Raw genomic sequence first — 15,515 nt, forward strand, 5'->3', positions numbered from 1 at the left:
GGGGACGACCCGGCTGGGAACCCATTCACCCCCATGCCGATTTTAGCGCCGGCTCGTCCCTAGGCAGCGATTTTACACGCCCCCTGGGGGCCAACGGCTGCTCTTAGGTTTAGCTGGATTATTCAGACCCTGAACATTCCAAAACAGCCCCTCCGGGTTGTGGTTCCATACACACAGGTAGGACACGGACCACCTGACAACAATGGTCTCACGACCTCCATATTTGTCTCGGCCAACCCTCGCGCGGCCGCAAGGACTTGCCGAGCAACGAGACAAACCTTGACATGTTGCTCCTTCGGCGGCGGCGTGCCAAAAAGTTCCTTGAGCTCAATCACTTTAGGCACATAGCACTTACATTAATTTCTGGTAAAAAAACAAGGTTTATTTTTCTTTCCCACACCAATCACCCAGCCTCTGCACCTCTGACATTACAATCTTGGGAGTGGGAAACCACAGTAAAATCCAATGAAACCAGGGATGCCATCATCGCCACTCAAACAACACCATCAACATGTAATTTAAGCACCCCCGTGATACGTGTGAAACAAACCCAGTACAGAGGTTTGACTGGAGCTAACTCGTGTAAGAAAGCAAGGCCTGGGAGCAGCCCGGCAGGAGGCGGTGCCGCACGCCAGCCAGCGACAGCAGTTCTCGGACAGCCAGCCAGTCCTCAGTCCTCACCCCAGGCATCATCGCGCGCAGCTTGTCGGGCGGTGATCCGGCTCCTCCTCGCCTCCTCCTGCTCCTTCCGCTCACCTGCATCGATGGTCGTGAACTGCTTTAGCCCCATCCCGTGGGCGATCAGCCTCTGCGCCGTTCTCGCGGATGTCTTTGGTCTTGGTGTCGGTGGTTCTAGGTCTGCAGTTCAACATGAAAAGCAACATAAGATGGAAGTAAGGAGGTATGCACTACACACGATCCCTAGGGAGAAGAAGATTAAACTGAAAAGGATTAGCACAAGGAACAAGCTGTTACCTGTACCGTCGATTTTTGCCAAGAGATCGTCATTATCCTTTAGTGACCGTACTTTGTATCTTGGAGGCACGCAAGCTTGTGCCTCCTTAGCTACAGTCGTACATGACAACAGGCCAACATGTCAATAGGCCAGAATAGAATCAATAAAGCCAGAAAACAGAAGTGCAGAGGCCTTGCAAGTTCATATCATCAGCATGAAGTTCAAGTTTCAGCAGGATGGGAAAAAAGGTTGAACAAGCATGAAAGTATAAGCTTCAACAATGAACCGAGACTAACAGTAAATTATGCATTCTGCTTTCTACTAAATCATGAATTCTGCTCCCTACCAAATTATGCATTCTGCTCTGTAGTTCGGACTTCAGAAATACCATGTTCTGTATGCACACATATCAACATTACACATACATCATGATTTAAATGGTGGAACACAACCTAATTGGGATAAGGGAACTGTGTCAATTTGTACTTTTTCTCTTTAATCATGTTTTGTACATTGTATCTTGGAGGCACAGAAACCTGTGGCTCATTAGCTACAGTACAATAAGTCAGAATGAAGCAATCAGAATGCATCGATTAAAGCCAGAAAACGTAAGTAATAAAAAGCTTGCAAGTTCATATGATCAGCACAAAAATCTAAGGTTCAAAAGACTGAAGGAACACTGAACCAGCACGACAGTGAATAGCTTGAGCAATAAACCAAAGACTAATAGTCAATTATGCACTTGCTGTCTAGGTTGGACTTCATAACTGTCATGTTTTGACTGAGCGCACATATCAAAATTACACACATATCATGAAACAAATAAAGTCCCGCACAGCCGAGTTGGAAGAAGGGGATTGTAATGGTTTCCTCTAATAATTTAGCCATGGATTTACGGTGAGCTATCATAACAGTTTGGCCAAAAATCTGGAGAACCGCCCTTCTGCAGGAAATAATTGTGAAAATGAAAATAATGCTTGTCCAATGCACCATATTTGACATCAGAGCTTTGCTTCCACAGGTGGAGTCGTGTACTTGTACATTTCGATAATAAAAAAGTCTAGGTTACACAAGAATGTGGCAACAGTTTCTAGATCAAGGTATACAAAGAAAGATACAGAAAGACTACTCCAAGTAAGTGTAACAACCAAATTACCAGATGATGGGGTCCGGAAAACTGCAAGTGCAACAGAATCATTGACCCAGCGGATGGCAACTCCATGGTCTCCAAACTTCTCAAAGATCCTTTCCAAATCTGTTGTGCGTGTGCTAGGTGCGAAGTCATAAAGAACAAGGGCGTGCCTTGTCCCAAATCGTTTTGCAGCTGCAAAACCAAACACAGAGCAAGAGTTTAGTTTACCCACGATGAGCAAGCTAACTAGACAGAGAAGATTAGTCATCCTGAATAAATTACCATCCTTGTTATCCTTCTCATCCGCATGATCCTTTGATCCACCATGAGCTGGATCAGACCCTTTGTCATCCAGATCCCTCTCTGAACCGCACTGGTCGCTGTACAGAACACTCTTATCATAAAGAAAGGAACCCCTTCCCCTCCTCTTGGTCCCTGAAGATGAAGTGCTACTTTTCTCTGAAGAACTACAAGGTGTTGTCACCCTCGCCTCTTGCACGAGGGGGCGCACCGGTGTCTCGTCGCCACGGTCCGCAATAGCCTCCCAATCTGCATATGCGTCAGAGGAAGAATGTTAAAGTCTCAGTTTTTCCGAGCTGTTTCCAGCTTAAGCACAGAGACAGAGGCTACTAGAATAATACCATCATCTTCATCTTCGTCCTTCCCGTCGATGCTAGCTGAGGCTTTCGAGTCCTTAGATCCCGTAGCAGCCTCTGGCGATGCAGAATTCTCCGCCGTCGCATGATCCCTTCAATGTACATTATCAGAAGCAGAGCAGGAGTTAGTCAGGTGGCCCAAGCAGGGAGCAACTGCAGCTGAATTTGTTCAGATCGTGTGCCACATTTGCGTGATTCGTGCTCTGACATCTACGAGATCCTGAGCTAGAAGCTAGAATTTACAGAGAAAACATCACAATTTTTGCAAATTGGCAAGTCCAGGTCGAGCAGGCCAAGATTCGGTTCAGAAGCAAGAACAGAGCTTGGGAGAGGAGGAGGAACAAACCCTAGGGACTGGGGCTGGGGGGCTTCTTTCTCGGCGCGGAGGCGGAGGACGATGGCGCGGGAGCGGATGGCGTCGGCCTGGAGGGTGTTGCCGCGGGAGGCGTGGAGGCCGGCGAGGTCGCCGAGCGCCGTGGCGAGGCGGAGATCGGCGCCCGGCGGAGGCGAGGGGGCGGCGGTGGAGAGGCTGGAGACGACGGACTCGAGGAGGGAGATGGCCCCGTCGACGTCGCCGGCGTCCACCAGGTCGTCCACCTCCTCCGTCCAGCGGTGGCCGCCGGCCGCCGCCGCCGCGTCCATCGGTGGGGTAGGCGGGGCTGGACTCTCGCGTGGACTGTAGACAGGTGGGAGACGCTAGTGGTAGGCAACTCAGGCAGTCGGGGGCCTGAAGTGTGGGCCCCGCACACAGGTGTGTGTGTCTTATGCTACAAAATTCATGTCACAGCTCATTTTGTGCTGCTTATGCTTTGCTTTTGCTTTTGTTTTTTTTTAGCATCAATACAGACACAAGCGCTCATATACACGCGCATACCCTCACCCCTATAAACGCATACACACACACCCTACCCCTATGAGCACCTCCGATAGACTGAGCCGGCATATCATCTTGAGATTTACGAAGTCATCGTAGGCGCCTCGTCGTCGACGGGAACGTTTCCTCCCACTGAAAGCGCATCGCCGGAAATCCTGAAATAAATCCAGGAATAATGCGAGCACCAGGATTTGAACCCTGATGGGTTGGGGATACCACTGTCCACCTAACCAACTCAACCACAGGTTGATTCGCGCTTTTGCTTTTGTTTTTGAGGTGTGCCTATGCTTTGCTAAAGTTGCTGAATCAATTTCTCATAATTGGACCATTCTCTACTCTAAAACTTTTTTTTACCGATACCCTTCTCTAAAACTTGTTATTATTCAAACAAACTAAAAGAGTAAATTACACCGGTAGCACTCGACACGTATGTACACTTTCATCCAACGATTGGTTGACAAGGAAAAGATGCACACTTGTCTTGCGCGATCGCTCTGGCCGAAAGCCGGTCTTGCTGGGCTAAAGTTGAAGGAAATATGTCCTAAAGACAATAATAAAGTTGTTATTTATATTTCCTTATATCATCATAAATGTTTATTATTCATACTAGAATTGTATTAACCGGAAACTTACTACATATGTGAATACATAGACAAAACTGAGTGTCCCTACTATGCCTTTCCTTGACTAGCACGTTAATCAAAGATGGTTAAGTTTCCTTGCCATAGACATGTGTTGTCATTTGATGAACGGGATCACATCATTAGAGAATGATGTGATGGACAAGACCCATCCGTTAGCTTAGCATAATGATCGTTTAGTTTTTCTGCTATTGCTTTCTTCATGACTTATACATGTTCCTCAGACTATGAGATTATGCAACTCCCGAATATCGGAGCAACACTTTGTGTGCTATCAAACGTCACAACGTAACTGGGTGATTATAAAGATGCTCTATAGGTGTCTCCGATGGTGTTTGTTGAGTTGGAATAGATCGAGATTACGATTTGTCACTCCGTGTATCAGAGAGGTATCTTCGGGTCCTCTCGGTAATGCACATCACTATGAGCCTTGCAAGCAATGTGTCTAATGAGTTAGCCACGGGATGATGCATTACGGAACGAGTAAAGAGACTTATCGGTGACGAGATTGAACTAGGTATGATGATACCGACGATCGAATCTCGGGCAAGTAACATACCGATGACAACGGGAACAATGTATGTTGTTATGCGGTTTGACCGATAAAGATCTTCGTAGAATATGTAGGAGCCAATATGAGCATCCAGGTTCCGCTATTGGTTATTGACCAGAGATCTGTCTCGATCATGTCTACATAGTTCTCGAACCCGTAGGGTCCGCACGCTTAACGTTCGATGACGATTTGTATTATGAGTTATGTGATTTGATGACCGAAGTTTGTTCGGAGTTCCGGATGAGATCACGGACATGACAAGGAGTCTCGAAATGGTTGAGACATAAAGATTGATATATTGGACGATGTTATTCAGACACCGGATGAGTTCCGAGAGGTACCAAATAATTATCGGAGTGCCAGAGGGTTATCGGAACCCCCCCCCCCCCGAGGGAACTAATGGGCCTCAATGGGCCTTAGTGGGAAGAGAGGGAGGGACAAGAGGGGCTGCCCTCCCCCCTTGGGTCCGAATTGGACTAGGGGAAGGGGGTGGCGCCCCCTTTCCTTGCCTCCCCCCTCTTCCTTAGGTGGAAACCTACTAGGACTTGGAGTCCTAGTAGGATTCCCCTCTCCTGGCGCGCCCTTGGAGGGCCGGCCGGCCTCCCCTCCCTTCCTTTATATACGGGGGCAGGGGCACCCTAGAACACATAAGATCAATTATCTTAGCCGTGTGCGGTGCCCCCCTCCACAGTTACACACCTTGGTCATATCATTGTAGTGCTTAGGCGAAGCCCTGCGCCGGTAACTTCATCATCATTGTCGCCACGCTGTCGTGCTGACGGAACTCTCCCTCGGCCTCAGCTGGATCAAGAGTATGAGGACGTCACCGAGCTGAACGTGTGCTGGTCGCGGAGGTGCCATACGTTCGGTACTTGGATCGGTTGGATCGCGAAGAAGTTAGACTACATCAACCGCGTTACTAAACGCTTCCGCTTTTTGGTCTACGAGGGTACGTAGACACGCTCTCCCCTCTCGTTGCTATGCATCTCCTAGATAGATCTTGCGTGATCGTAGGTAAATTTTTTGATATACTGCGTTCCCCAACAGTGGCATCCGAGCCAGGTATATGGGTAGATGTTATATGCATGAGTAGAACACAAAGAGTTGTGTGCGATAATAGTCATACTGCTTACCAGCAACGTCTTACTTTGATTCGGCGGTATTGTTGGATGAAGCGGCCCGGACCGACATTACATGACCGCATTCATGAGACTGGTTCTACCGACGTGCTTTGCACATAGGTGGCTGGCGGGTGTCTGTTTCTCCAACTTTAGTTGAATCGAGTTTGACTACGCCCGATCCTTGTTGAAGGTTAAAACAACACACTTGAAAAAAAATGTTGTGGTTTTGATGCGTAGGTAAGAACGGTTCTTGCTAGAAGCCCGTAGCAGCCACGTAAAACTTGCAACAACAAAGTAGAGGACGTCTAACTTGTTTTTGCAGGGCATGTTGTGATGTGATATGGTCAAGACATGATGTGATATAATTTGTCGTATGAGATGATCATGTTTTGTTAAAGTTATCGGCAACTGACAGGAGCCTTATGGTTGTCTCTTTATTGCATAAGATGCAAGCGCTATATAATTGCTTTACTTTATCGCTATGTGATAGCAATAGTTGCAAAAGCAATAGTTGGCGAGACGACCATGTGGCGACACGTTTATAGACATCAAGAAGATGGACATCATGGTGTCATGCCAGTGACGATGGAGATCATGACAGTACTTTGGAGATAGAGATCAAAGGCACAAGATGATGATGGCCATATCATGTCACATATTTTGATTGCATGTGATGTTTATCTTTTATGCATCTTATTTTGCTTTGTACGACGGTAGCATTATAAGATGATCCCTCACTAAATTTCAAGGTATAAGTGTTCTCCCTGAGTATGCACCGTTGTGATAGTTTGTCGTGCCGAGACACCATGTGATGATCGGGTGTGATAAGCTCTACGTTCACATACAACGGGTGCAAGCCAGTTTTGCACACGCGAAATACTCGGGTTAAACTTGACGAGCCTAGCATATGCAGATATGGCCTCGGAACACTAAGACCAAAAGGTCGAACGTGAATCATATAGTAGATATGATCAACATAGTGATGTTCACCATTGAAAACTACTCCATCTCACGTGATGATCAGACATGGTTTAGTTGATATGGATCACGTGATCATTTAGATGACTAGAGGGATGTCTATCTAAGTGGGAGTTCTTAAGTAATATGATTAATTAAACTTTAATTTATCATGAACTTAGTCTTGATAGTATTTGCAAATTATGTTGTAGATCAATAGCTCGCGTTATAGCTCCCCGTTTTATTTTTTTGATATGTTCCTAGAGAAAAATAAGTTGAAAGATGATAGTAGCAACGATGCGGACTGGATCTGTGGTCCGAGGATTATCCTCATTGCTGCACAGAAGAATTATGTCCTTGATGCACCGCTAGGTGACGGACCTTTTGCAGGAGCAGATGCGGACGTTATGAACGTTTGGCAAGCTCGGTATGATGACTACTTGATAGTTTAATGCACCATGCTTTACGGCTTAGAACTGTGACTTCAAAAATATTTTGAACGACATGGAGCATATGAGATGTTCCAAGAGATGAAATTGGTATTTCGGTCTCATGCCCGTGTTGAGAGGTATGAGACCTCTGACAAGTACTTTGCCTACAATATGGAGGAGAATGGCTCAACCAGTGAGCATGTGCTCAGAATGTCTGGGCACTACAATCACTTGAATCAAGTGGGGGTTAATCTTCTGGATAATGATTTATAGAGTTCTCTAGTCACTATCACCAAGTTACTGGAACTTCATGATGAACTATAATATGCAAGGGATGACGAAAATGATTCCCGAGCTCTTCACGATGCTAAAATCAGCGAAGGTAGAAATCAAGAAAGAGCATAAAGTGTTGATGGATAACAAGACCACTAGTTTCAAGAAAAAGGGCCAAAGGAAAAGAAAGGAAACTTCAAGAAAGAATGGCAAGCAAGTTGCCACTCCCGTGAAGAAACCCAAAGCTAGACCTAAGCCTGAAACTGAGTGCTTCTACTGCAAAGGGAATGGTCACTGGAAGTGGAACTACCCCAAATACTTGACGGATAAGAAGGATGACAAAGTGAAATATATATTTGATATACATGTTATTGATCTGTACTTTACTAGTGTTCATAGTAACCCCAGGGTATTTGATACCGGTTCAGTTGCTAAGATTAGTAACTCAAAACAGGAGTTGCAAAATGAACAGAGACTAGTTAAGGGCGAGGTGACAATGTGTGTTGGAAATGATTTGAAGGTTGATAAGATCACCATCACACACTCCTTTTACCTTCGGGATTAGTATTGAACCTAAAATAAATGTTATTTGGTGTTTGGCATTGAGCATGCATATGATTGGATCATGTTTATTGCAATACGATTATTCATTTAAATCAAAGAATATTTGTTATCTGTTTACATGAATAAAATCTTCTATGGTCATACACTCAATATAAATGGTTTATTGAATCTCGATCGTAGTAATACACATATTCATAATATTGATGCTAAAAGATGCAAAGTTGATAATGATAGTGCAACATACTTGTGGCATTGCCGTTTAGGTCATATTGGTGTAAAGCGCATGAAGAAACTCCACGCAGATGGACTTTTGGAATCACTTGATGCTTGCGAACCATGCCTCATGGGCAAGATGACTAAGACTCCGTTCTCTGGAACAATGGAGCGAGCCACTCACTTATTGAAAACAATACATACTGATGTATGTAGTCCGATGAGTGTTGAGACTCGCGGCGGGTATCGTTATTTTCTGACCTTAACAAATGATTTGAGCAGATATGGGTATATCTACTTAATGAAACATAAGTCTGAAACATTTGAAAAAGTTCAAAGAATTTTCGGAGTGAAGTGGAGAATCATCGTAACACTAGTAGAAAAAGGGCCATTTGTCCCGGTTCTAGAGGGCCTTTAGTCCCGGTTCTGGAACCGGGACTAAAGGGTTGTTACTAAAGCCTCCCCCTTTAGTCCCGGTTCTTACATGAATCGGGACTAAAGGCCGTCCACATGGCCGCTGTCTGGTAACACCAACTGGGACTAAAGGTATTTTTACGAAAAAATTAATCTTTTTTAATTTTCAAATTTCTGAATTATTTTCCAATTTAATCTCTAATCACCCTCATCACTACTCAATTTAACCTCTAATCTCTAATCACCCCTCATTATTCCAAATCATCTAACTTTCGGGTCGGTCACCCATCCTCTCACTACTCCAGCCTAAGCACGCTTAACTTCCGGGTTCTATTCCCCCTCATTTCCAAGCTTGCACTTGTTGTTTTCCTGACAATAGTAAGATGCCAATCCTATTAACCCTCAGGAGTTTAGCTTGAGCATGAAGTCACACGTTTCACCGTTTGAGTTTGAAACTATTATTCTAAAAAACAATAATTATTTAGTAACACTAATATTTCTTAAATAAGTAGTTTGACCATTGTTTGACCACAGTTTGACCAGATTTGACCAAAATTCAAAAAAATGAAATAATTATTTTGTAACACTAATATTTTTGAATAATTATGTAGTAACACTAATATTTTTTGAATAAGTAGTTTGACCATAGTTTGACCACAGTTTGACCAGATTTGACCAAAATTCAAAAAAACTGTAATAATTATTTAGTAACACTAATATTCTTGAATAATTATTTAGTGACACTAATACTTCTTGAATAAGTAGTTTGACCTGATTTAACCAAAATTAAAAAAAAAACTAAAATTTGAGCATAACTTTTTTTCCTTTTAGAATTTAAGGATTCTAAAAATTTGCAAACAGGCCGTAGGCTATCAAAATTGGATGCGGATTTTCGTGCTGAACATTTTGATATATTATACGTTTTTTCGACATCATATGCAAAAGTTTAGCCGTTTTACTTTTTCATGACACTTTTTTGCAAAGCATGTCCAAAATTTTTAATTTTCCTAACTAGTAGATGTAGTAATATAACTACATCTCGAAGGATTTTATTTTTAAAGTTTTTATCATTTTCTTTTACTTTTTACAAAACTAAAAAGGCGATCCACGGGGGGGTGGGGGTAGAGTTTGAAAATGGGACCTTTAATACCGGTTTGAGACGCGAACCGGGACTAAAGGGCATTGCACCTTTTAGTCCCGGTTCGTGTCTCAAACCGGGACTAAAGGTCTAATCTTTAATCCCGGTTTGAGATACGAACCGGGACTAAAGGGCATCGCACCCTTTAGTCCCGGTTCTGTCTCAAACCGGGACTAAAGGGCTCATTTGAACCGGGATTAATGCCTTTAGCCGCACGAACCGAGACCAATGCTCACATTAGTCCCGGTTCGTGACTGAACCGGGACTAATGGGCTTATCTGGCCCGAACGAAAGCCCTATTTTCTACTAGTGTAACAAGAAAATAAAGTTTCTACGATCTGATCGTGGAGGCGAATATTTGAGTTACAAGTTTGACCTTCATTTAAAATAAAGTGCAATAGTTTCACAACTCACGCCACCTGGAACACCATAGTGTAATGGTGTGTCCAAACGTCGTAACCGTACTATATTAGATATGGTGCGATCAATGATGTCTCTTACCGATTTAGCACTATCGTTTTGGGGTTATGCATCAGAGACAACTGCATTCACGTTAAATAGGGCACCATCTAAATCCGTTGAGATGGCACCAGATGAACTGTGGTTTGGCAAAAAACCTAAGTTGTCGTTTCTTAAAGTTTGGGGCTGCGATGCTTATGTGAAATCTATGAAAGCTTTTTCCATGCAATGAGGCAACGATTTTTTGTTGTAATAGGCAACGAGGAAAGCTACAACCAGGAAGACGACAAAGTGTGCCCGACGACGACCGGTTGCGAATTTGTTGCAACCCGCAGTGGAAAGCTACCATTGGCGACCAAATTTGCTGCAACTGGTGTGCTGTGGTCCGGCCGACATGCGGTAGTGTGACGAGCGGAGACATGGATGACCACAGCGACATGGGTTTGCTATAACCGGTGCGCTTTTTTTCTACCATCGCGTTGATCGCGTGCTATGAGTAGTGCGGCGACAGGGAGTTGCTACCTCGACGACCGATATTGGAACCGGCGTGATCCATTGTGCGGGTACTGCACCCATCGGGAAAAAAGCTTCAACCTTGGTGGGAGAAGGCTTGAACCGTCAAGGACATAAGGTCCTTCCAGCGGGAGACGAACGGGGAGCTGCGAATGGGGCTGAGGTATCAAGTGCATGGCGGAGGGTACCACGGTCACAGCCGGAGACGAATTGGTGTGCAGCGGTCCAACCGGCATGCAGTGGTGTGGGTGGTGGCTGGTGCCTGGTGGTGCGGGTTCCCCTGGAGTCCGCGTGGTACGGAAGAAGATGAGGGTAAAAGACGATTGGATAAGAGTGCTTCCGTCACCTGTTTTTTTTAGTGGTGCTCCCGTCACCTAGTACTTGCATGATCCAGTGATCGCAAGGCCCGCATGCATTCGGCGCCCCGGAAGCAAACATTTCACATATCTATATCTATATCTATACTAATATAAAAAGACTCAAAAGGGCAGATTCAATTAATCTCGACCATCAAATCATGTCAATCGAACGACCTAGACTGTTTCAATGTCGAAGACTCAACATGTTTAGCGTGAAGTTAATTTCATGCCAAATATAATACTAATCACATAATAACACGCAAATAATATCCTACTTAATATCCGCATGCATTTAATATACTTTCAAATTAACGTGCATTGCACATACACATTGACTAGTAGTATTAAGTATCACATGTCCTTACTACAAATATAAAGTGTATTCTACTTTCTACCATCTTTCTCCATAGTGTCCAAATAGAAAGTGGTGATTGATTATCTACCTCTGTAGTGGAATTAGAGTTGTTATGATCTTGATTCATAACCAATGTTTCACTGATCTACGTCCTTCATGTTGAAGAGAAACAACTACATTGTTTATCTATAATAACTGTGCATGATTCCCCTGCTTCTTGGGTACAATCAAACTAACTTGGTCTCTCATGACTTCAAATGTGTTTTACTCATTCTTCTCCATTAATTGGGCATGTGGTTCTATCTAAACGTTTCTTGAAAATCCATATGTTCCAGTTTTATTGTCCAATAGTGGCAAGCATTTTCTGAATTCATAATAGTCATATGCACAGTTGCATCCCAAGTTCTCACAGATATCAAACACCTAATATATTAACATCATATTTCTTCTATTCAAAAAAATAACATAAAAATCTCTTCAATGCTTTTCAACATCCATGTTTTGAAAATCACTAGCCCGTGCGGACACAGAGTTGACTAGTTTTTTTAGACAAACACATGTTTGACTAGTTTTTTTTTTTTAGACAAACACAGGGTTGACTAGTATAACAAACTAACTTTTTCATCGCGCAGTGTGGCCCTTGGCCACCCGTTGTGCAGAGCATTTGGTTGTTCGGCGTTGCCCTTTGGTACATCTGGACAATTCATATATTTTCTCTCTTTCTTGTGATTTTTTTCTGAACAATGCACCAATCACCATGCGTGTAAGCAGGAAGGGAATACGTATTCTGAATTTGATATTCTCTACGTGCTCTCGATTTTTTTTGATATTCTCTAAAACAATAAATAAATAAGCTAAGCTGAACGTATAGGAGATTAATATATTCTCACACTTATTTCATTACACAATACGTACATACATAGTAGATCGGATATTGAGTACACATGATCTATAGTATACCCAACTTAGTTAGAGCCGATGGATGTACTTCTTATCTATAGAAGAGTAACCTCACAGAATAATCTATATCGATATCCAGCAAGCATAATCACTAGCTCTGCTTGATGAGTGTACACCCATCAGTTGTTGCTGTTGTTGGTCGACGCGGATACATCGGCCGCTGGCGGGCATGGGCATGGCGGCTTGGGCTTGGGCTTGGGCGGACACGGATTGGGCTTGGGCTTGGGCTTAGGCTTGGGCGCATGAGGAGGGCACGGCCGCTTCGGCGGGGTTGGCCTCGGCGGCTTGGGCTTCGGTGAACCACCGTGGTTCGGAGGTGTGGGCTTCGGTGAACCACCGTGGTTCGGAGGTGTGGGCTTCGGTGAACCACCGTGGTTCGGAGGTGCGGGCTTTGGCGGAGTGGGCTTCGGGCCTGGCGGCTTCGGGCTTGGTGGCTTCGGGCCCGGGCTCGGCTGCTTGTGGTAGCATTTGTCCCCGCATGCTTTGTAGCATTCCGCCTGCTTACCTGCAAAAACCAATCAAAAGACAGATGATAGCTTATATACGGGCAAGTAGTTGAGAAGCACAATTTGACGGCGGTGTATAGGTTACGTACATGGCGGCAGCTTGACGCAGGTCTCGGAGACGCACATCTGGTAGCATACCGGCGGCAGGGCCTTGTAGCAGTCCACGATGCACGCCTTGTTGCACTTGCAGTAGCTCTCGTACCCGCCGGCGACGTGGACGGCTGCACCACCATCGGTGGGGTGCACGATGGCAGCGGTACCGTCGATGGAGTTGACGGGGACGGAGGCGGCCGCTGCACCGTTGTCGTCCACGGCTGTGTGGGCGGCGGGGTTGCGGTAGCCGCCGCACTTCTGCTGCATGCAGGAGGAGTAGCACTGCCAGCAGTGGGCTTCCTGGGGACCCGCTGCCCCCGCCACGGCGGAGAGTGCCGCCACGGCCAGGAGGGCGGCGAGCTTGGCCGCCGCCATGGTGACCATGTATGCTTCGCCGGCGAAAAGTACGTGTGCGGAGACGGAGATCGATGGAGCGTGGATGGCTCTGCAGAACAAAGGTGGTGTTGTATATATACAGCGCGCGTGTACATCTTCTTCGCGGGTACCATACGTCGTCGTCATGCACGCAGATGGAGTGCACGGGGCAGTACGAACTGAACCAGTTGGCCGGCGCGCGTACGTCCGGCGAATTAAGTGCAGAACGTACGTGCCTCCATGCTTAATTTGCTCTTCACATGCGTCGCGCGTGAATGCATTTGGTTAATTTGTTCGACCGTCTCCTGCGCATCATCGGTCACACGTTTTGCACAGCTCTGCCATCCCTCCCTAAACTGCGGTCTTTTCCTTTCCACCCTTCGAGAGAGACTAGCTGACATGGTTTACCTCCTGTTTGAGATCACAAAGTTGTGACCGTGGGAGGTTAACAAAGTTTGCATTTCTTTTCTAGAAAAGGAGGTTTAGAGCATCTACAGTCGGGCCTGGCAAATCCGAGCTCTTATATGTCTGTGGATGCGCCCGGCACGCCCACGGACAGAGTCGGACAACCCCTCATATGTAGGGCCCGGTAGCCACACACGGCTCAAATCCGAAACCTCAAATTCATGCCAATACATGCATGTCCATCATACACGTCAACATCACACGTAAACAACACATGTTGGTAGCGAAAATACATAGTTCGGACATAAAATTTATGATAAGTATGTTGGGGAACGTTGCAGAAAACAAAAATTTTTCTACGGTTTCACTAAGATCCATCTATGAGTTCATCTAGCAACGAGTGATCGGATTGCATCTACATACCTTTGTAGATCATGCGCGGAAGCGTTCAAAGAACGGGGATGAGGAAGTCGTACTCGACGTGATCCAAATCACCGGAGATCCTAGCGCCGAACGGACGGCACCTCCGCGTTCAACACACGTACGGTCAGCATGACGTCTCCTCCTTCTTGATCCAGCAAGGGGGAAGGAGAGGCTGATGAAGATCCAGGGGCACTACGGCGTGGTGGTGGATGCAGGGGTCACCGCAGCAGGGCTTCGCCGTTCTACTACGAGAGGGAGAGGTGTTGCAGGGGAGAGGGAGGCGCCAAGACTCAAGGGTGCGGCTGCCCCCTCCCTCCCCCCTTTATATAGGCCCACCTAGGGGGTGCGCCAGCCCTAGGAGATGGGATCTCCTAGGGGGGGGGCGGCCAAGGGGTGGAGTGCCCCCCAAGCCAGGTGGGGCGCCCCCACCCTAGGATTCCCAACCCTAGGCGCATGGGGTGGGCCAAGGGGGGCGCACCAGCCCACTATGGGCTGGTTCCCCTCCCCACTTTGGCCCATGGGGCCCTCCGGGATGGGTGGCCCCACCCGGTGGACCCCCGGGATCCTTTCGGTGGTCCCGGTACAATACCGGTGACCCCCGAAACTCTCCCGATGGCCGAAACTGCACTTCCTATATATAATTCTTCACCTCCGGACCATTCCGGAACTCCTTGTGACGTCCAGGATCTCATCCGGGACTCCGAACAACTTTCGGGTTACTGCATATTCATATCTCTACAACCCTAGCGTCACCGAACCTTAAGTGTGTAGACCCTACGGGTTCGGGAGACATGTAGACATGACCGAGATTGGTCACCGGTCAATAACCAACAGCGGGAACTGGATACCCATATTGGCTCCCACATGCTCCTCGATGATCTCATCGGATGAACCACGATGTCGAGGATTCAAGCAACCCCGTATACAATTCCCTTTGTCAATCGGTACGTTACTTGCCCGAGATTCGATCGTCGGTATCCCAATACCTCGTTCAATCTCGTTACCGGCAAGTCACTTTACTCGTACCATAATGCATGATCCCGTGACCAGACACTTGGTCACTTTGAGCTCATTGTGATGATGCATTACCGAGTGGGCCCAGAGATACCTCTTCGTCATACGGAGTGAAAAATCTCAGTCTTGAT

General features: G+C 46.1%; 2 protein-coding genes across 2 annotated transcripts; both read right to left on the minus strand.

Annotated features, from left to right (window-relative positions):
• Positions 1 to 335: 335 nt before the first annotated feature.
• LOC125546246 lies at positions 336 to 3,474 on the minus strand. The gene is made up of 6 exons (XM_048710457.1): positions 3,090 to 3,474; positions 2,729 to 2,835; positions 2,370 to 2,636; positions 2,112 to 2,279; positions 976 to 1,065; positions 336 to 858 (listed from the first exon to the last, which is right to left on the minus strand). Exons 1-6 carry the CDS (start codon positions 3,383 to 3,385, stop codon positions 671 to 673), a joined length of 1,116 nt encoding a protein of 371 aa, XP_048566414.1. The 5' UTR covers positions 3,386 to 3,474; the 3' UTR covers positions 336 to 670.
• A 9,015-nt stretch (positions 3,475 to 12,489) lies between these two features.
• LOC125549445 (protein PYRICULARIA ORYZAE RESISTANCE 21-like) lies at positions 12,490 to 13,591 on the minus strand. Its single transcript, XM_048712856.1, has 2 exons — positions 13,164 to 13,591; positions 12,490 to 13,073 (listed from the first exon to the last, which is right to left on the minus strand). The coding sequence occupies exons 1-2, from the start codon at positions 13,549 to 13,551 to the stop codon at positions 12,688 to 12,690; spliced, it is 774 nt and encodes a 257-aa protein (XP_048568813.1). The 5' UTR covers positions 13,552 to 13,591; the 3' UTR covers positions 12,490 to 12,687.
• Between the last annotated feature and the right edge of the window lie 1,924 nt (positions 13,592 to 15,515).

Source organism: Triticum urartu, chromosome 3 (assembly GCF_003073215.2).
Source record: "Triticum urartu cultivar G1812 chromosome 3, Tu2.1, whole genome shotgun sequence".
Lineage (NCBI taxonomy): Eukaryota > Viridiplantae > Streptophyta > Magnoliopsida > Poales > Poaceae > Triticum > Triticum urartu.